The 19371-nt window shown below is 34.0% G+C and overlaps 1 protein-coding gene across 1 annotated transcript in view; it reads left to right on the top strand.

Annotated features, from left to right (window-relative positions):
* Positions 1-1943: 1943 nt before the first annotated feature.
* Positions 1944-19371, top strand: part of Il1rapl1 (interleukin 1 receptor accessory protein like 1) — a 653936-nt gene continuing 636508 nt past the window's right edge. Inside the window, exon 1 of the mRNA XM_057760637.1 lies at positions 1944-2257. Coding sequence (XP_057616620.1) covers positions 1944-2257 — 314 coding nt within the window. The remainder of the gene's footprint in view (positions 2258-19371) is intronic.

Here is a 19371-nt window from a genome sequence, read left to right as displayed (position 1 = left end):
CTTTTAAAATTTTAGATGTCTTTAAAGTACAATGCTAGAAACTACTTTGTTGTATAATCAAAATGGCTTTTAAGAAGATACTGCTGTGTTGGAGTAAAATGTCATCATGCCTCTAAATTATTTTGTACTAATTAATGGAAAAAATGAACACATGGGATGAGAAAGAAAAAGTTGTAAAAATAATGAAAAATATTAGAAATTTTGAAGAAGAAAGCAATTTCATAATTTAAATATTTGTTCAAATATTTTGAGTAGATCTTATTGTAATTGATAATTTGTCATATTTTATCTCAGAAGTTACTGATGACTCAGGCATATGGACAGTGTTGGTGTATCAGTAATGTTGGAATCTACTATTTTGTATGTGTATCAGGGAGGGGATATTAAAAGATGTTGTTACCAGATATGTGGGAATATGCCTGCTTTTCTAAGATTCAGTAGCTGAGTTAAGTACATAGCAGTTTAGACATACAGAAAGTCCCAGGTCATTATTGCCATGCAATAATAGTTTGTCTGAAATTTGGAAAATTGTCCCTTTGGAAAATATATAGAGAAAAACCCTAACCCTTAGCTTCTTTATTATCCACCACGGTTTCTTATTTATATATTTTCCTCAATACTCACAGACATCAGAGCAGTAACTGTTTACCCTTGTGTTTGATTGTGAAACTGCTATCAGAGCACAACTCAATTTTATTTCTTTCTATATACTTTAACTATGACATATTCATTTCTGAAGTTATCAGCATGGGTCTAAAGAGTGAAAGAACTACACTGTAATTTTCACAAATTTTTTATCATAAATGATAAAATTATAGAGAATTATGAAATGTAAAAATAGATTGTAATAGTAAAGTGAAATACTAGTTATATATATATATAATATATATATATATTATATATATATATATATTGTTCTGCTTGGGCTTCCATAACAAAATATAATAGATGGAGTGGCTTATATAATGTTAGCTTATTTCTCCCAGTACTGGTAGCTGGGAATTCCAATATTAAGGTATCAAGCAGTTCAGTTTTAGTGATGGCTCTCTTTACAAGTGGCTACCTTGATTCTCTGTACTTACACAGTGATCTTTTTGTGAGCTCCAATGGAAGAAAAAACAAACTTTCATGTCTCTACATCTAACGGCACTAATCCTATCAGAAGGAGCCACGGCCATCTGACCTCATCTAATTCCAAATACCCATACCTGGTTCCTTCTCCAAACACCAGCGTATTATACAGTTACTGCTTCAATTTGTGCTGGGGAGTGGGCTGCACAAATATTCAGTTCATAGCAAAAGAAAATTTTAGTTGACAGAATATTGGTTGTCATTGTCCAAATCAACGAAATTGAACTTCCAAGCAATGGATCCCATTATTTGTCTATTCCCAGAACAGAGATGCAAACATTGCTGGGAATGTATTGTCTGGCTTAACTGAATGTGAGAAACCATAGAGTTTCTGCATTAGCAGAACTTGATGGTAATACAACTGCCCCAGAGATTGCCAACAAACAGTCTTTCTGAAGTTCTTGGGGGAAAGATTGGTTAGAAGATGTCTCACCTGAAAGATTGTTAAAAAATTTACCAAACTGCTGGGTACCATTCACTTCCGGAGTCAGGTGCTGGGGAGCCATATTTGCTGAAAAAAAACCTGCTAAGTAAGCATACTAGAACAGCAACGTCTCTCTGGTCCCTCTACTGACAAAGCTTCAATGCTACAGAACAAAGGAAAAATATTTTAAAGGCCCCGAATTATTTTTACAGAGCAGGGTAAATGGTATATTTAAACCCGAGCAACAATAAATAAATAACGAACTTAGTGATACAAACTAAAACTAAACATTGGAAGGAGCAAGTAAACAATGCATTGTTTGCCAGCAGAGTAAACTACTTTTAAGGGACGAATGAATGAAAAAGTACGTTGTTAATTCTTTTCTCTAATGATTTTCTTCTCTCTCCTCTTTATTATTGCAGCTGATGGATGCACTGATTGGTCTGTTGATATCAAGAAATACCAAGTTTTGGTGGGAGAGCCTGTTAGAATCAAGTGTGCACTCTTTTATGGTTATATCAGAACAAACTACTCCCTTGCCCAAAGCGCTGGACTCAGCTTAATGTGGTATAAAAGCTCTGGTCCTGGAGATTTTGAAGAGCCCATTGCCTTTGATGGAAGTAGAATGAGCAAAGAAGAAGACTCCATTTGGTTCAGACCAACATTACTACAGGACAGTGGGCTTTATGCCTGTGTCATCAGGTACCTTTTAATGAAATTATTATTGACTCAATGAAACTACATAATGTTTTCTAATACTTAAAGCTTCCTGCTGTCACTTTCAACTGTACATATTGTCTCAATATTTGTATGTGTTGCCATGTACTAAAATTTAGAATCTAAATCATAAAAAGATGGGATTGGAATTTATATTGAGACATTATTTCAAGCTTATGGAGAAAAGAGATACCATCTGGGTATCTACTTCTGTTGCCAGAAATTACTAAAGACTATGAAATAAAATTTATGGAGGAAGTAAAATGTTGCAAATAAAATGTAAGCAAAGTCTTGCAGAAGAGATGCATAGTTTATTGCTAAATGGGCAGTAACATTTTGTTATTGCCCTTCACAGACTGACAGAGCAGACTCCTCTGGTTTATGCACATATGCAAAGATGATTTAGGTAATAGTGGTGTGTTTTGTGTGTGTGTGTGTGTATGTGTGTGTGTGTATGTGTATGTGTGGTGCCTGTACACACACAGAAAGAAGGGTAACGTTGCCCTATTAGGGAATATAAAGATTTTATTACAGAACCTTTTGTTAATGACAACTACCAGTCAAAACAAAATCTGAGTCTTCATGAGCAAGGATCAAAGTTAGTAACAAGTATTTGCTATTATCCATAAAGAAATTAATTGTATATTTATAAATATTTTCAGCATAAAATAAAAGATATGCATTTTACTTAATGCATTAAAACAGTATCCATTTAACACATTAACAGTTAAAAATCCCAGTTTAAGCATGTTTAGCCTTTCATGGGCTGTGAATAGCACCTTACATAAATGATAGTGAATGCCGTTATCAAGCTGATTATAAGGAAGGAAGGTGTGTTTAGTTATAGTTATTGATGTTTCTGAATTTCAATGTTTTGCTATATAATGAAAAGTTTAAAGCAGTTGACTGTGAACTGTGAAAATGTCTTAAAAATTCTTTAATATTTATTGTAATTATAGTTCAGCTTCTACTTCTGAAATTCTGATTAACAGCAAACATTCCTGTGTCCTGTACTGTGGCTTATGCTAGAGCATCACCACAGGCGTGTTGGCATGTTAAAATACCTCAAAATCACTTAAGAGTTGAACATAAACGAACCTTCCAAAACAACAACAAAAAAAACCCTGTATTAGAAGTTAAAGAAATATACATGTTGTAAGTATTGATGAATGACTGCCATATTAGTATAGGACCACCTGCTCATGTTGAACCATCATTTAATTTCATATTTTCTATCTGGCATGTAAAATGTCAGGGAACTATATAAAACAACATAAATGCAGGGTCATCATTCATCTGAAATTTGTCATGTTCAATTGTATTGAAGCACACATTTTCTTCATTTGTTGTTGATGGCAAAATAATGTGTCACATTAGTAATCTGAATTTCAAAAGCACTGACCTGCAATTCTTTTATATGTTTAAATATAACCTCTGATCCAGTCCTTTCACAACTTTCAACAAAATGACCCCTGCATTTAGAGTTGCAAGGATGAATGAAAAGTTGACAATTTTCCAAAATGATGCCTTTTGCCATCTGTTCATATGTCTACGTTTTAATGGAAGGGGAAATTGAAAGGCAAAAGGCTTAAAGTTTAATGTGTGTCAAGCTGCATTCTAGAGGAAGTGACAAAGTGAGGAAATAGTAACTTTTGCCACTGGAATTCAAGCATGCCATTGATTTGCAGCTCATGATGCTGTGGCTTCCTTTTCCAATTTGGAAAAAAGGTTCTCAAAATCTTTATAAAAAAACAAAAGCATTTAAAACAACATGACTTGCTGTTGACAGGTAAAAGCCTAAAATTGTTGAGTCTCTGTAATTTTGGCACATTGTTAGCTATTAGACAGGTCACAAACTGTCATGATTACTTTCCAAATAATTCACTAGCAAAGAATTTTAGAAGTTTCAAAGCATGAGCATTTAAGATAAGCTTCCAGTTTTTCTCATAAGTGTATGGTATTAACTCACCAATGACATAGCTTAACAGGCCTTATGTATATTTATTTAATTCACATATACCTAAATATATGCAGTGGAGTATTTTAAGTCAAGAAATATCTATGTTTACTATTATTATATTGAACTAAAGTTTCCTTATCCTTTTAAAAGAACAACATCACAAAGTTGCTTGAATCATATAAAATATTTTTATTAATTTGTCCTTATTTTTTATTTTAATGTTTTATAAAACGAATAACAGTTATTGTTTGGATCTATCATTACTAGCTATAGAAATAAGCATACTTTATAAAAGAATACAGATTTTCATGAATTCTTGACCTCCTAATTTTAATTCATCACTTTAGAGAATTGAGCACAATTGGAAGTTTCCTATATAGAGCTGGCCAGTGCCCCACATAGTGGCATATTGTTTGATCTATGATTTTTTATTCAAAAAGTAATTCTGAATTAATTATAAAATTGTAATTGGCAAGGAGAAATAATATTCAGATATATCGTGATGGATTTCCCAAGGTTCAGTGTTGAGATTTTTCAAAGATCTGGTTCAATATCATAATGAGGATAATGTCATGAGGGCAATCAAGATATAGAATAACACTACCAGTGCAAAGAGCTGTCCTATTCTTTCATAGTAATGTTCTTCCTACGTAATATTATACTCAAAATGGAAGCCATCATATAGTATATAATCATTTTAAATTGGATTTTTCACACAGGATAACTCCTTTGAATTCCATCCAAACAGTTGCTTTTCTTTTTATTCCTTAATGGTGTTCATTGGTCTTTTAGTTCACTGAATGGCATCTGGTCTATTTCTGTCGTGAATCAGGTAAAGCTAAAGTTTCTCCCCTCAGTGGTAACCCACTCTTACAATCTCAGCACAGTAGGGATTGTGTATTTAGTGATCAGCCTGGATTTCATAAGGAAATCCTATCTCAAAATGGCAAGCAAACTAAGACAAAACAAACAAAAATATCTATAACTTTTAAAAAATGAAAATTTGTTCTACCTCTTACGGCATAAATATGCAAGAGTATGTATGTGTGTGATAAGATTGTTATGCCATCAATTTAAAAAGAATTCTGTCAAACTAGTTGTCTTAAATACTTTTCAATTGCTGTGAGGAGACACCATGACCAACACAACATATAAAGGGAAGCATTTCACTGGGGACTTGCTTACAGTTTCTGATGTTTTGTCCATGATCATCATGGACAGGCAGGCCTGGTGCTGAAGCAGTAGCTAGCACCTTACATTTTACCTGAAAGTTGAGCTTTTGAAACCTCAAGTCCACCCCCAGTGACACACCTTTTTCAACAAAGCTACACCTCCTACTCTTTCTCAAATAGTGCCTCTCTCTGATGACTAAGCATTTAAATAGGTGCCATTCTCATTCAAACCAGCACATTAGCTGACAAAGCGACTTTACTGTGCTCCTACTGGCAATGCACAGGTGATAGAGTTCACCACTAATTATACCATTTTGTCATTAAAGCCATTCTGGTAGGTTTCTTGTGACATCTCATTATGATTTTAATTTTCATTTCTCTAATAGTTAATGACGGCTAACATCTTTATGTGCTAATTTACCATCTCTGTCTTCTTCAGTAAAATTTCCATTAATGCATTTGTCTATTATTTTATAATTGAATTGCCTGTCTTCTTTGCTGGGTTTTGAAAATTCTTTGCATGCCTAGATTCCAGTTCCTTTATGAATACGTGATTTGCAAATACTTTCTGCCACACCATGGCTTCATGGCTCATCATTTTAATTTCCTTTTAGAACAATGTTTTCAGTCTTGATGATGCCTGTTACAAGGTTTTCTATGTATGGATAACACTGTTGTGTGAAGTGAAACTTTTGCTTTATGTGTTTTTTCTTGCTTTTAAATGTGTAATCTTTCAAAATTTGAATGCCAAACATTCTAATGCTACATATGTAATGCTTATGTCTTTGATTCATTTTCAGCCAATGTCTAAGATGTGAGCTTATACTATAATGATTTTAGTGTGTAGATATATAATAGACCTAAATTTCTAATAGAGCAAATCTTCCTACTTCTCTTCCAAAACCATTCTTTTAAAATATGCTGCAAGGTTATTACAGTTATTTAGCTGTTGTACAGTTTAGTATTGTCCATGAAAATTTTAACACAGTTGTCAACCAAAAAATAGCCCAATTATAATTTTATGGCAATTGTGTGAAATTTATTGATTTGAGAAGAACTCATGTCTTAAGTAGGAGGAGCCTTGGATCTATGAATCCAATAGGACATTTTATTTATTTAGGTCTTTTACTTTGGTTTCTTTCATCAGCATTTTGTCATTTGAAATATGCATCTATTATAAACATCTTAATTACTTTGTACCTAAGTATTTCTGTTCTTTGGAGTTTTGGTAAAATACTGTATTTTTATTTTGAATTCAATATGTATATTTTAAAATACATGAACATGATAACCTTTTTGCTAACAATTTCTAAAATCATGATTTTCTCAGTTGTAATCTGCTCTTTGTAGTATCTAACTACTTTTCCCATTTCTTCAGTTTCTATTTGGAGAATCAAATGGTTCTCATTTAGCATTTATGCTACATATTAGATATCTATCAAAAAGTACTTAAAGAAATTCATTTACTTATTCATTCATATAACAAATATCTTCTGACAATTTTGTGATAAATAGTGTGCTGATGTTAAAATACAAAGATTTTAAAACTTTTGTTCACTCAAGTAATTTGCATAAGAGAAAATAAATATTCAATAACTTGCTATAGATTCTATGAATATAGTTTACAATACCACATATTTTTCCTCTTACAATTAAAAAATGTGGATATAACATTAGGAAAACACCTAAGATATGTCTGAAAATTTGAAAAGACTTCTTCAATGACATGAAAATGCAGCATATTTTTAATTAATTAATTAATTAATTTTACATCCCAACCTCAGTTTCACCCCCCTTCTCTCCTCCCATTCTTCCCCCCCCCTCCTCCCATTTATGCTTCCATCTACTCCTCTTATGTTTCTGTTCAGAAAGGGGCAGACCTTCCATGGGTATCAACAGAGCACGGCATATCAAGTTGTGGTAAAACGCACCTCCCCTTGTATTAAGACTGGGCAAAGCAACCCAGTATGAGGAATAGGTTCACAAGAATCAACCAAAGTGTTAGGGACAGCCCTGCTCCCTTTGTTAGGGGTCACACAGAAGACCAAACTACACAATTGTCTTATATATGTAGAGGGCCTAGGTCCATCATGCAGGCCCCCCAGGTGGTTGGTTAGGTCTCTGTAAATTCCTTGAGCCAGATTAAATGTTCCTATGGGTTTTCTTGTGATGTCCTTGACATCTCTGACTCATGCAATCCATCCTTCCTCTCTTCAGCAGGATTCTCCAAGTTCAGTCTAATATTTGGCTGAGGGTCTCTGCATCTGTTTCCATTAGTTACTGGATGAAGGCTCTCTGATGGCAATTGGGGTTGTCACCAATCTGATTGCAGGAAATGGTCAGTTCAGGCTATATATCTACTATTGCTGGGAGTCTTAACTGGGCCATCCTTATAGATTTCTGGGAGTTTCCCTGGCACCAGGTTTCTACCTGATCCCAAAATGTTCTTTTATCCAAAACCATACAACACAGTTTGTTCTATACAGATTAATGTATGACTTTTCACCTTTATTTAGTTTCGTGAAATTAATTTTTGTGGTCTACTCAAATAATATATACTGATTTCCTGAAGAAATCTAGTTTTATGTTTGATTTTTACTCTGCCTGTCCCAAATTGCTCAAAGAATTTTTTTTAATATTTTTATTGATTTTTATTGAGCTCTACATTTTTCTCTGCTCCCCTCCCTGCCTCTCCCCTCCCCTTAAACCCTCCTCCAAGGACCCCATTCTCCCAATTTACTCGGGAGATCTTGTCTTTTTCTACTTCCCATGTAGATTAGATCTATGTATGCCTCTCTTAGGGTCCTCATTGCTGTCTAAGTTCTCTGGGATTGTGATTTGTAGGCTGGTTTTATTTGCTGTATCTTTAAAAATCACTTATGATTGAGCTAAACTCAAAATGATGCTTTCTAGTTCCATCTATTTGCCTGCAAATTTCAAGATGGAAATAGACCCATATCTATCACCATGCACAAAACTCAAGTCCAAATAGATTAAACCAGCCACACTGAACCTTATAGAATAGAAAGTGGGAAGTATACTTGAACACATTGGCACAGGAAACTCCTTCCTAAATATAACCACAGCAGCACAGACACTGAGAGAAACAATTAATAAATGGGACCTACTGAAACTGAAAAGCTTCTTTAAAGCAAATGACAAGGTCAACAAGACAAAATGACAGCCTACAGAATGGGAAAAGATCTTTACTAACCCTACATCAGACAGAGGTCTGATCTCCAAAATACACAAAAAAAACACAAGAACTTGATCATCAAAAGAACAAATAATCCAATAAAAGATGGAGTATAGACCTAAACAGAAAACTCTCAACAGAGGAATTTAAAATGGCTGAAAGACACTTAAGGAAATGTTCAACATTCTTAGTCATCAGAGAAATGCAAATCAAAACAACTCTGAGATTCCATCTTACACCTTTTAGAATGGCCAAGATCAAAAACGCTCATGACAAATTATGCTGGAAAGGTTGTGGAGTAAAGGGAACACTTCTGCATTGCTGGTGGGAATGCAAGCTGGTACAGTCCCTTTGGATGTCAGTGTGGTGACTTCTCAGAAAATTAGGAAACAACCTTTCTCAAGACCCAGTAATACTACTTTTGGGTATATATCTAAAGGATGCTCAATTGTGCCACAAGGACATATGCTCAACTATGTTTATAACAGCATTGTTTGTCATAGCCAGAACCTGGAGACAACCTCCATGCCCCTCAGACCAGAGAATGGATAAGAAAAACATGGTACATTCACACAATGGAATACTACACAGCAGAAAAAAATAACAGCATCTTGAATTTGGCAGGCAAATGGATGGAGCTAGAAAACATCATTTTGAGTGAGGTAACTCAAACATAATTATTTTAATGGCCAAATGTGAGTATAAGACAATCTGTAACATAATGAGTTAAAACAAAGCTTATTGTACTTTAACACTATATGCAATATAGACTTAGCTCACATTGATTGAAGTTCTGCCGTAGTTATTTGTGTCTGGGCCTCCTCAATATATAAATTTTTAACACTATCCTGAGTGAGGTAAGCCAGACCCAAAAAGAGGAACATGGGATGTGCTCACTCATATTTGGTTTCTAGCCATAAATAAAGGACATTGAGACTATAATTCGTGATTCTAGAGAAGCTAAATAAGAAGGTGAACCCAAAGAAAAACATATAAGCATCCCCCTGAATATTAACCTTCATCAGGCGATGAAAGAAGACAGAGACAGAGACCAACATTGGAGCACTGGACTGAAGTCTCACGATCCAAAGGAGGAACAGAAGGAGAGTGAGCACGAGCAAGGAACTCAGGACTGTGAGGGGTGCACCCACACACTGAGGCAATGGGCATGTTCTATCGGGAACTCACCAAGGCCAGCTGGCCGGGGACTGAAAAAGCATGGGACAAAACCGGTCTCGCTGAACATAATGGACAATGAGGACTACTGAAAACTGAAGAACAATGGCAATGGGTTCTTGATCCTATTGCACGTAATGGCTTTGTGGGAGCCCAGGTAGTTTGGATGCTCACCTTAATAGACCTGGATGGAGGTGGGTGGTCCTTGGACCTCCCACAGGGCAGAGAAACCTGCTTGCTCTTTGGGCTGAGGAGGAAGGAAGACTTGATTGGGGGAGGGGGGGGAAATGGGAGGTGGTGGCGGGGAAGAGGCAGAAATCTTTAATAATTAAATAAATTAATTAATAAAAAAAAAGAAAATGTTGGTCAATAAATGAAAGAAGCTTCTCAATTTAAAAAAAATAAAATAAAAGTGTACCATTGACCATCAGAAAATATAAATATCTGTGTAGTTTATGCGAGGTGAGGTTTGGAATCATCTTTGAAGAATGGAAATTTTATAAAGAGTAAACAGTAGGGATGAAGCTTCCAATTGGGTAACAGCTAGAGTTCTTGATGTTCTATAACTTAGGTATGTGGTATCTTCAGTAAGTGTCTTTAGTGGGTCTTAGTGACAAGGTCTGGGGCATGGGGGTTACAGTAGCATTGGTTGCATATAATGTTTGGGGATCTGTGGGACCTTGTTGGCCAACAATTATAAAAGAGGTAACTCTTAAGTCCACTCAGTATTGGAGCATGCTCTTAGGATTGGAGGGGGTGGGGTGAGAGGGTATGTGGAGTGAGTGGGAGGGGAGGTGGAGGAGGGGAGGGAGTGGGAATTTGGATTGGTATTTTTTTAAAGTAATAAAATAAAATAAAAAAGAAATGCAAAAAAAAATATATATATATATAAATTTTTAGAACTTTTTTCTTTGTCTTCACATGACCTTTCCAACAGGACAACCATATTGTCCTCAACCAATAATGAGTGATAAGATATAACTTTTATGACATGTTTCCTTATCTCACGGTTACATATACCTTGAGCCAAGTCTAAAGCTAACTTGTGAATATTCTTCACAAGGTTTTCAATGAGATTTGGAAAATTTTCAATGTCTACAAAATAGCATTGGACTAGAATCTACATTTAAGGTCTTCAAAAAACACTCATCCTATTTCTTAGGTGATCTACCAAGTCATATTATGACATCAGGCTCACGTTAGAAACCTATGATCACATATGTAGCTATCTTCTTTTGGCGATGTAAAATGTGCTATACTCCAAATATGTTACAACTGACATTCTTAGGATTCAAAATACATTTGAAATATTTTACAATAAAATATACTCATTATATACTTTAAATGAAGTAATGAATGGGATTAAAGTTTCATAATATACATTGAATAAAATATTACTTATACAATATTATGATTCTAATAATTACTGATGGAAAAAAATAAAACCCAATCCCTGTATCCTTGATTACAGAATAGCATTTAATCCCATATAAGCTAGACCATTGAAAAAAGAGCAAAATATAAGTGAAAGTCATAATGAAAGATTTTAAGTCTTTAGTAGCTGGTATATTGAAACTGCAAAACTATAAATTAGGCATTCTTCCATCACTTTTTGACGAGAAAAATCTCTCTTGCTATAGTAGGCTTCAATGAGATTTTCTGGTTCCATAACTCTTATGGAACATCTTAGGAGATGATACTGAAGTGATAGACCAGTCTTGAGTAGATACTAAATTTAGCTTTCTTTGTACAAACATGAAGACTTTTCTAAAGGATAGAAGTAGTTTGGGACAAGGCAATTAATTAGCTAAATTGTTTTCTGTCTGCTTAATTCTCTCAAAGAATATATCCACTTGCTAGGAATAAAACTCAAAACTCATGTGAATTGCTTTTTCATTTACACATTTTTACCATCCAGGAGGTATGTTTTCAACACCATAGTCCTATTTCCTTACTAGGAAGATGAAATTAATTCTGCTGGAGTGAAATGGAGATAGGTTCTTAGGACAGTAGATATTAGGAAAGGAGCATCTAATCTTCTAATTTTTCACTGAGAGAAATCTTAAAAAAACTGTTTGAAATTATGATTTAATGTTAAGGAGAGACATGCACAGTTTTAAAGACATTTGAAAAATTAATTTATACTTTCTAGGCTGCTGAAAAGATATATTTTATAAAATAAACCCCTACAAAAAGTTTAATGGTATATAACTTATAAGTATGAAGAATTTTTAATTTAATGAATCAATTCATTCACTCATTTGTCTATTGCATTTCTGAAGAGCTAACATGAGACCTCATGCATGATAAGTAAGCATTTCTAACCAACAGAGGAAATTATTAAATTATAAACATGAGCGGGTCATGACAGTTGTAATGTAGTCAAATTTTATTGGTAGCTGTACTTATGGCTCTATTCCTAATATTTTCCTTAATTTATTGAAAATAATGACTGAAAAAGAAACTGCTGAGCCATCAGTGTGTAAGAAAGAACTTTTTATAAAGGCTGAACAACTTGACTTATATCACTGGGAACCACAGTAGAAGAAGAAAACCAACACCCCAAAAGTTATCCTCTAACCTCCAAACATGCATTATGCCACTCTCCAAAACACATATGACACACAACACACACACACACACACAGAGCATTTGAAAATTAGGAAGTACTAACGTTCTAATGTTGATGCAGAAACTAAACAGGTAGGTTGACAGGTCTAATAATAGCTCTGACTAAAAAAACTTCATATAAAAATGAAAAATTAAATCTGAAGGATCTAACAATCTGCAAGCTTCTTTGGATCTAACTTTGCATTCTGTTGCTGAATAAACAAGGTAAATAGAATCAATAAACCTAGATAAGGGGGAACTGACTCTTAGCAAAGTTCAGGAAGAGCCTGGATTTTGAGTAATTTGGAAGAAATAGCTCTTGGGTCAGGAAAGTCCAACTGCAAGAAAGGTTGCTTATTAAATAAAGTCATAGAGCAGAGATTGTATAGCTTTAGCTATAAAAGGTCAGATGGTGAAAATTTTAGACTTTGCAAGCTGTATAGTCTCTACTGCAACCACTCTATTCTACTGCAGTCATAAGACACCTTCTGCACACAACTTAGAAACAATGAACTTGATTCGGTTGTAATAAACAAACTTAAGAACTAAGTTTGCTGCACGTTTTGATTTTCAACGATAGTTTACTGACCTGCTGATACAGAAATTCTATGAACAGTTAAATCAAGAGCAACAATTATTGTTAATCTAAGAAAATAAAAGTCAGAACATATTTCTAAAAGGTCAGGCAGAATTTTTATATGTCACGGTTAGAAAGATACTTTTCAATATTAATGGAGAAGGGAACAGATGCTAGTATTTAAATGGTAAGCAGTTATCAAGCAGTAAATATTAATCAAGACCAATTTTGTGAAGTGATACTGCATCCATTGTATGAGCAGTTTATAAGCATTCTGAAACATGGCAAATGGCCAGGGAGCTTTTATAGTAATAGGGATAGGAAGCAATGGGGACCATGTTTGCATGTTAATGGTAGTAATGGTGAAACAAAAAACAGATTCTAGATTATTTTGTTAAAAACAATCCACCCAAGTTTATGATTTCACAGACATATTTTAAGTGTGATCAGATGTTGTTGTGGGAACCAAGAAAAAGAGACAGTTCATGGGTGCATATTAATGTTTTCCCATACAAACCTAAAGGTTTTCTCCAAAACACTTAAGATCTTGAGAAACAAAATTGCTGAGACCTTCACCTATTACACTAATATAAGTAGGAGTTTGGGTAGAGTTACCTGAGCAGTGTTCTTTCATGCAACCTTTCAATAAATAAAATGGGAGCCTTAGGGGTAGATTATCTCTCTATGTGTCAAAGTTTTCTTTTGACTATTAACTTTTAAGAACAGATATTTACTTTGCATCTTTACATGACCGCTGAAACATACATGACTGATAAGATTTGAACATTGAAAAACTTTGGACCAACATTTACAGTTTTACCAATTAAAGACGGGCTTTGAATACACAAAGAAACTTATAAATGAAAATATTATAAACAGGGGCTAAAGAGAATGTGTGGCAGTTAAGAGTCCTTATTGTTCTTGCAGAGTATCCAAGTTCAATCCCTAACATCCACATGTGGGGGATAAAAACTACCCGTAATTCTAGATGCCAGGGACTAGACATTCTCTTCTGGCCTCTGCAATCACTACATTGATGTGTACATATCTTCACGCTAACACACATATACAGATAACTAAAACAAACTAAATATTAAGGGACTGGAGAGATGCCTCAGAAGAGAATTTGCTTCTCTTGTGGAGAACAGATTTAGTTCTTGTACCTATGTGGCAACCTGCAACCTCCATTTCCAAGAATCTTATACTTCCGGCTTTTGCCACCAGACATGCACGCAGGACACATACACACATGCAAACTAAACACCCATACAATTAAAATAAAATATATCTTTTTAATTAAAAAATCTTTAAAACAAATAGTCTATAAAAAGTTTGCTTCACGAAGTAATATCAATATGTAAGCATTTCAGAGCTGACATATGGGTTATCCAATTGTTATGGTTCTCTATTTTTCACTGTTTTCTCTAGGTTATGACTTTTATTCTTATTTTTAAATATGAACATCTATCAAGCATATCTATGATTCTTAACCTGGAAGGTACAGAGTAAAAGGAACAAAGAACATGATCATTCCGACCTTACATAAAAGTCCCAAAGATTTCTTTCATCATTCCTGCTCCTGTCTGTTCGGCTAGAACTTGGCCACATAATTACACCCAGCTGCAGTGAAGATGGAGCAGGTGCTCTCAAGACAAATCTTCAGAGGAAGGAAGAAGTCAAAGGTGTTTTTGAAAGTCTAGCTTTAGGCAAATCCTACAGAGCATAAACTGTGTTGCAGAGTTTGTCTTGCCTTTGAGCCACAGGTGTGTGGTTGGAGTATCCAAGCATTTCTGTTTGAGAAGCTATTGTCATGTTAATGTGATTCTTTACAAAATTAACTGACCAGCCCATATCCACAGTAGGTGGAGGACTGATAAACATTTCATTAGCATTTATTAAATTATGCAGCTATTTGAACAATTTTCTACTTCTTCAAAATCTATCATAATCTTTCTTCTTTACAAATGCTTCTTCTCCTGTACTGGTGCCTGCTACACTTAGAGCTAAGTAGAATTTCTCTTACATTCCTGAATTGACAAACTTAAAGTCTTGGCTCTTTTGGTGATCTCTAATTCTGTTGTTCTCATTGCCGAGGAAGTAAATAGCTAGCTGGGTTTCAGTGATTAGTACACATACAACCTTATTATGTTCACATTCTATAAAACCACAGATGAGGATCCACTATGGCTATTCTTACCAGTTTTCTGTGGCCTAGATTTATTATATGTTTACAATGGTATTTCTGGCTTTCAGGCAGATCTCCATTTAGTAACTGTTCTATGGTACAGAAACTGTGGTTATAAAATAAAAACGTAAAGAGGTCATTGAATAGGAATTTAACTGATTTAATTATCTCTCACAATCATAGATCTGAAACAAGCCATTTCCTCCAAGAAGGTCATAAATGACAGTCCCATAAAAGAGTCCAGGTTATAAAGTGAATGAGTAATGTTTGAAGGCTAGTTTAATGGTTTCAGGAAAATATCATGTGTTGTTCTAAAGCCAGAAAAACATCATTTCAATGCAATATTATATCACAGTGAATTAGAAGTCATATTTCAGAAATGAGTCTTAAACAAGGTAGTATATCCTCTTCTGGAAAGCAGCTGTAATATAGGTATTCCTGGATTTTCATAATAGCTTCATGACTTTGCATGGGACAAACTCCAAGACTCTTTATGTTTTTTCATTTTCAGTATGTAGTTTCATTCTCAAGGTGACTCTATGATCAGAGTGCTCTTAGAGAACAGGAATTTTAATGTTATTTAATTCAAAATATCCATACTTGGACCTTTAAAGAAAAATTCCTCATTTAGTGTGTGTGTGTGTGTATACATGCATGTGGATATCAAAACAAGATGTTGGGGTTCATGAAGATGGAATTACAGGCAATTGTGAACTGACTCAAGCAAGTATTGGGAACTAAACTCTGGTTCTTAGAAATAGCAGAAAGAACTCTAGTTAACTTTTGGTTTCCCCAGTACCTTATTACTTGTTATGAGATGACCATTACAGGTATTGCACATCATTCTTATGCATATGTCAGAACAGAAACTTTCCTCAGTGGTTCTTATTTAGCCTCAAATCATAATGAATTTTTGGAAAGGATTTTTAATTTCTTTATAACATTACTTAATTTTTCAGATTAATACTACAATGGTGATCCACGGAGGCCAAACAAAACCCTTTTAAAGTTAGCATTTAGATATACTGAAAATCAAACTAGATTTTCATTCTGTAATTAAAGCAACTTAAAATTATTTTAAAATATAATCTAATTTTCTTTCTATAATTCAAACAGAGGTCTCTCTGTTTCCAAGAATTTTGTTTTTCATTAAATTATCATTAGTTGAGAAATGATAATTGGAATCTTTTCCTAGTATTTTTAAATAAAAGTTGTTAGATTGTTTTTAGTAAATGAATGATTATAATAATCTGGCAACAAATTTTTATTCTATCTATAAATACAAATGATTAATTTATCTTTCTGGGTCTTGATTCTAAACCAAACCACTAAATGATAGGGTTGTAGTCATTTTGTAGTAATAATATGAAAACAAGAACGTTATATTCTATTTTAGAAGTTTTAGAATTAGTTACTACCAAATTGATATAATAGACTTACCCAGAAATGTATTTTGTATTGAGTCCGTATAATGCATTCCAATTGATAGTTAAGCATCTTCTCTATATTAGACAGTGGAGTAGCTGCTGGGAGCACAGTAGTGAATTCGGCCAACCAAAATAAACTATAATTCCTAGAAGTCTTTTCTCAAAAAATCATTTAAAATAGTAATAACTGTGGACTGATATGTAGTAAGAAAAATAACAGGGTGCCTTCTGACAAGCTATCAAGCTGACCCAATCTACTTGGTGTGCAATATTACTCTGAAAACCTCACTCCAGATGAAATCCAAGTACTTCTAAGGTTACAGAAAGAATTTTCAACGTTTTTTTTTTAACCAGAATACTTTAAAGGCATTTCATCTTGAAACTTCAACTTCCATATATTCTTCTGTCTAAAATTGCCCAATGACTCACACTAACGCTTCTCCACTGCAGAAAAGGTACCTTTCTCTTCCTTCTCGAGGCATTTTATGATACATTGCCCTGAGGTAGAAGAAGGACTTGGGTGATAGACAAAGGATAATATGAAACATATTTTTAAAACTCGAGTAATGAAGAAATCTTCTTCTGCCTGCTTGTCTTACATGAATTTCAGTTATATGTGAAGCTTATTCTTTTTTAATATTTTTATTAGTTTTATTGAGCTATATATTTTTCTCTGCTCCTGTCCTTCCTCTCCCCTCCCCTTCAATCCTCTCCCATCCCTGACTTCAAACTCAACTATAGGGCTACAGTAGTGAAGCTTATTCTAGACAGCATATTTCTGATTCAGAAAAATTAAAATGATAGACAGTCATGACGCTGAATCATTTGAATCTAATTGGAATGCATGATAGGACTATCAGGTTTTCAAAATGTAGTTGATAAAATCCAGGACTTTTTTTCTCATATTTGATTAGTATTATCCAAAAACTCCTTTGAAGCTTATTTCATCAAATCATGAAATTAATCATTTATTTACTTATTCAATTCTCATCTTATTCCATTTCCTATAATGTGTAAAGTTTTATTAGATAATGAAGTTTATTTATTGAGGGAAACATTACATGCTTAATGTTATGATCAGATACCATTGCGTTAAAAAATCACAAAGGTGCTTGGTTTTAAACCAACAGTAAGCTCTCTGGATACTATCATAAACCTACTGAATCAGACTTTCTAAAAAAAAAAATAGAGATTAGGAAATCTGATTGTTCACATGCATACATGTGATTCTTACTACATTAAGTTTAATTTTTTACATTTATTTCCTTAATCTCTATGGTGTGTAAAATTTGTCCTCGGATGGTAGTAATCCTTTTAATAGTGTTATATTTCACGCATATCTAGCTATAAGAACTACTTCGATAACAAACATAATAGAAAGAATCTCTTAATGGTTAACATTTAGTGCCTATTACAGTGCTTGCTTAGCATATTATAGAAGCTGATGAATTGATGTTTGGATGGAATCCACCTGTAATCTCAGTACTTGTATTGCAGAAGCAAAAGAAATGAGAAGTCAATTAAAAATTGTAATACATAGTGAGATACTGTCTTAAAAACAGAAACAAATGGCATTTAATGGTGTAGACCACTTACTTCTCTCCCAGAAGATCCGAGTTCATTTCCTAGTATCCTCGTCAGACCGCTCACAACTACCAGTAACAGCAGCTCCATGATACCTTATTGTTCTCTTACAGAATCCCCAGGTGTTACACTCATGTGGCATTTATTCAAAACACACACACAGAAATACACATACACAATGCACACATGCAATAAAATATTAAAAGCAAAGCAATAACTGGAAATGAATGTATATATAGGTGCATATCATCTCTCAAAATATCAGAATGTTATCTATAAATGATGCAACTCCTAAACTTTTACAGATGTGTTCTCTAGTAATTGGTGTTTTTGATAGTTTTTTTCCTTTGACAAATGATGTACGTCTTAAGCTAAATTTAATTTACAGATAGAATCATAGGTAGCAAAGTTATAGCAGCATACCTTTGAGGTATCACTGCTGTGATCTTCAAATGAATTAGCAGTGAAGATTAGTCAACCTTCTGAAAACTTCTTAATTAAGAAAGCCAGTAGCGTGCAATATAACAGTCTCTGTGTTAACCTTGTTGACATAATACAAAAAGCCCATGTAGATAGCTTGCACAAAAGAATAAAAAATGCTGTTCTAGTGTCTCAATTGGAAATTTCAGTAGTTGTATTTTTAATGAAAATTGCTTCTATGGGTGTCTGTTCAAAGGCATTGACTTACAAAGCAAGGGTTTAAAAATATCAAACTTTCTTATCTCTGAATGTTGTTTTCATTAATTAGGTGAATATGACAGCTCTCTCTTTACACTAATAGCCCCCCTGGAGGAAATAACATTTTTTGTTTGTCTAAACAGTACTTAATGACTACTCTAAAATTAGAGATGAAGACCTTTAACTCTAGAGTGTAAAGCTGTATGTCCTTGACTCTGATGTTCATCATGAATATTAATCCCTGATCTTAAAGTGAAGTCATGAAATTTTTATTTATTGTCATGCCGTCCCCTTGGTAATTTTTGTAACTGACATAATTTTTTCATCAGCAAGAGCTGGCTGTGGTTTCCCTGATAAAGAAACCTATAAAATTTATAGCTCTGAATCCTGTCTTTATTTCAAAGTCAAGCTATAGACTTGTTTACTCTGAGCAGTAACTAGACCTCTGATCTTAAAAGAATTATAGTTTTTATTGGTGCCCTTACATGATAAAGGACTCAATATATTTTTGACATCACAGGCTTTCACTGTCAC

Source organism: Chionomys nivalis, chromosome X (genome assembly GCF_950005125.1).
Source record: "Chionomys nivalis chromosome X, mChiNiv1.1, whole genome shotgun sequence".
In the NCBI taxonomy this organism is placed as follows: domain Eukaryota; kingdom Metazoa; phylum Chordata; class Mammalia; order Rodentia; family Cricetidae; genus Chionomys; species Chionomys nivalis.
This window is presented reverse-complemented; position numbering and strand designations above follow the sequence as displayed.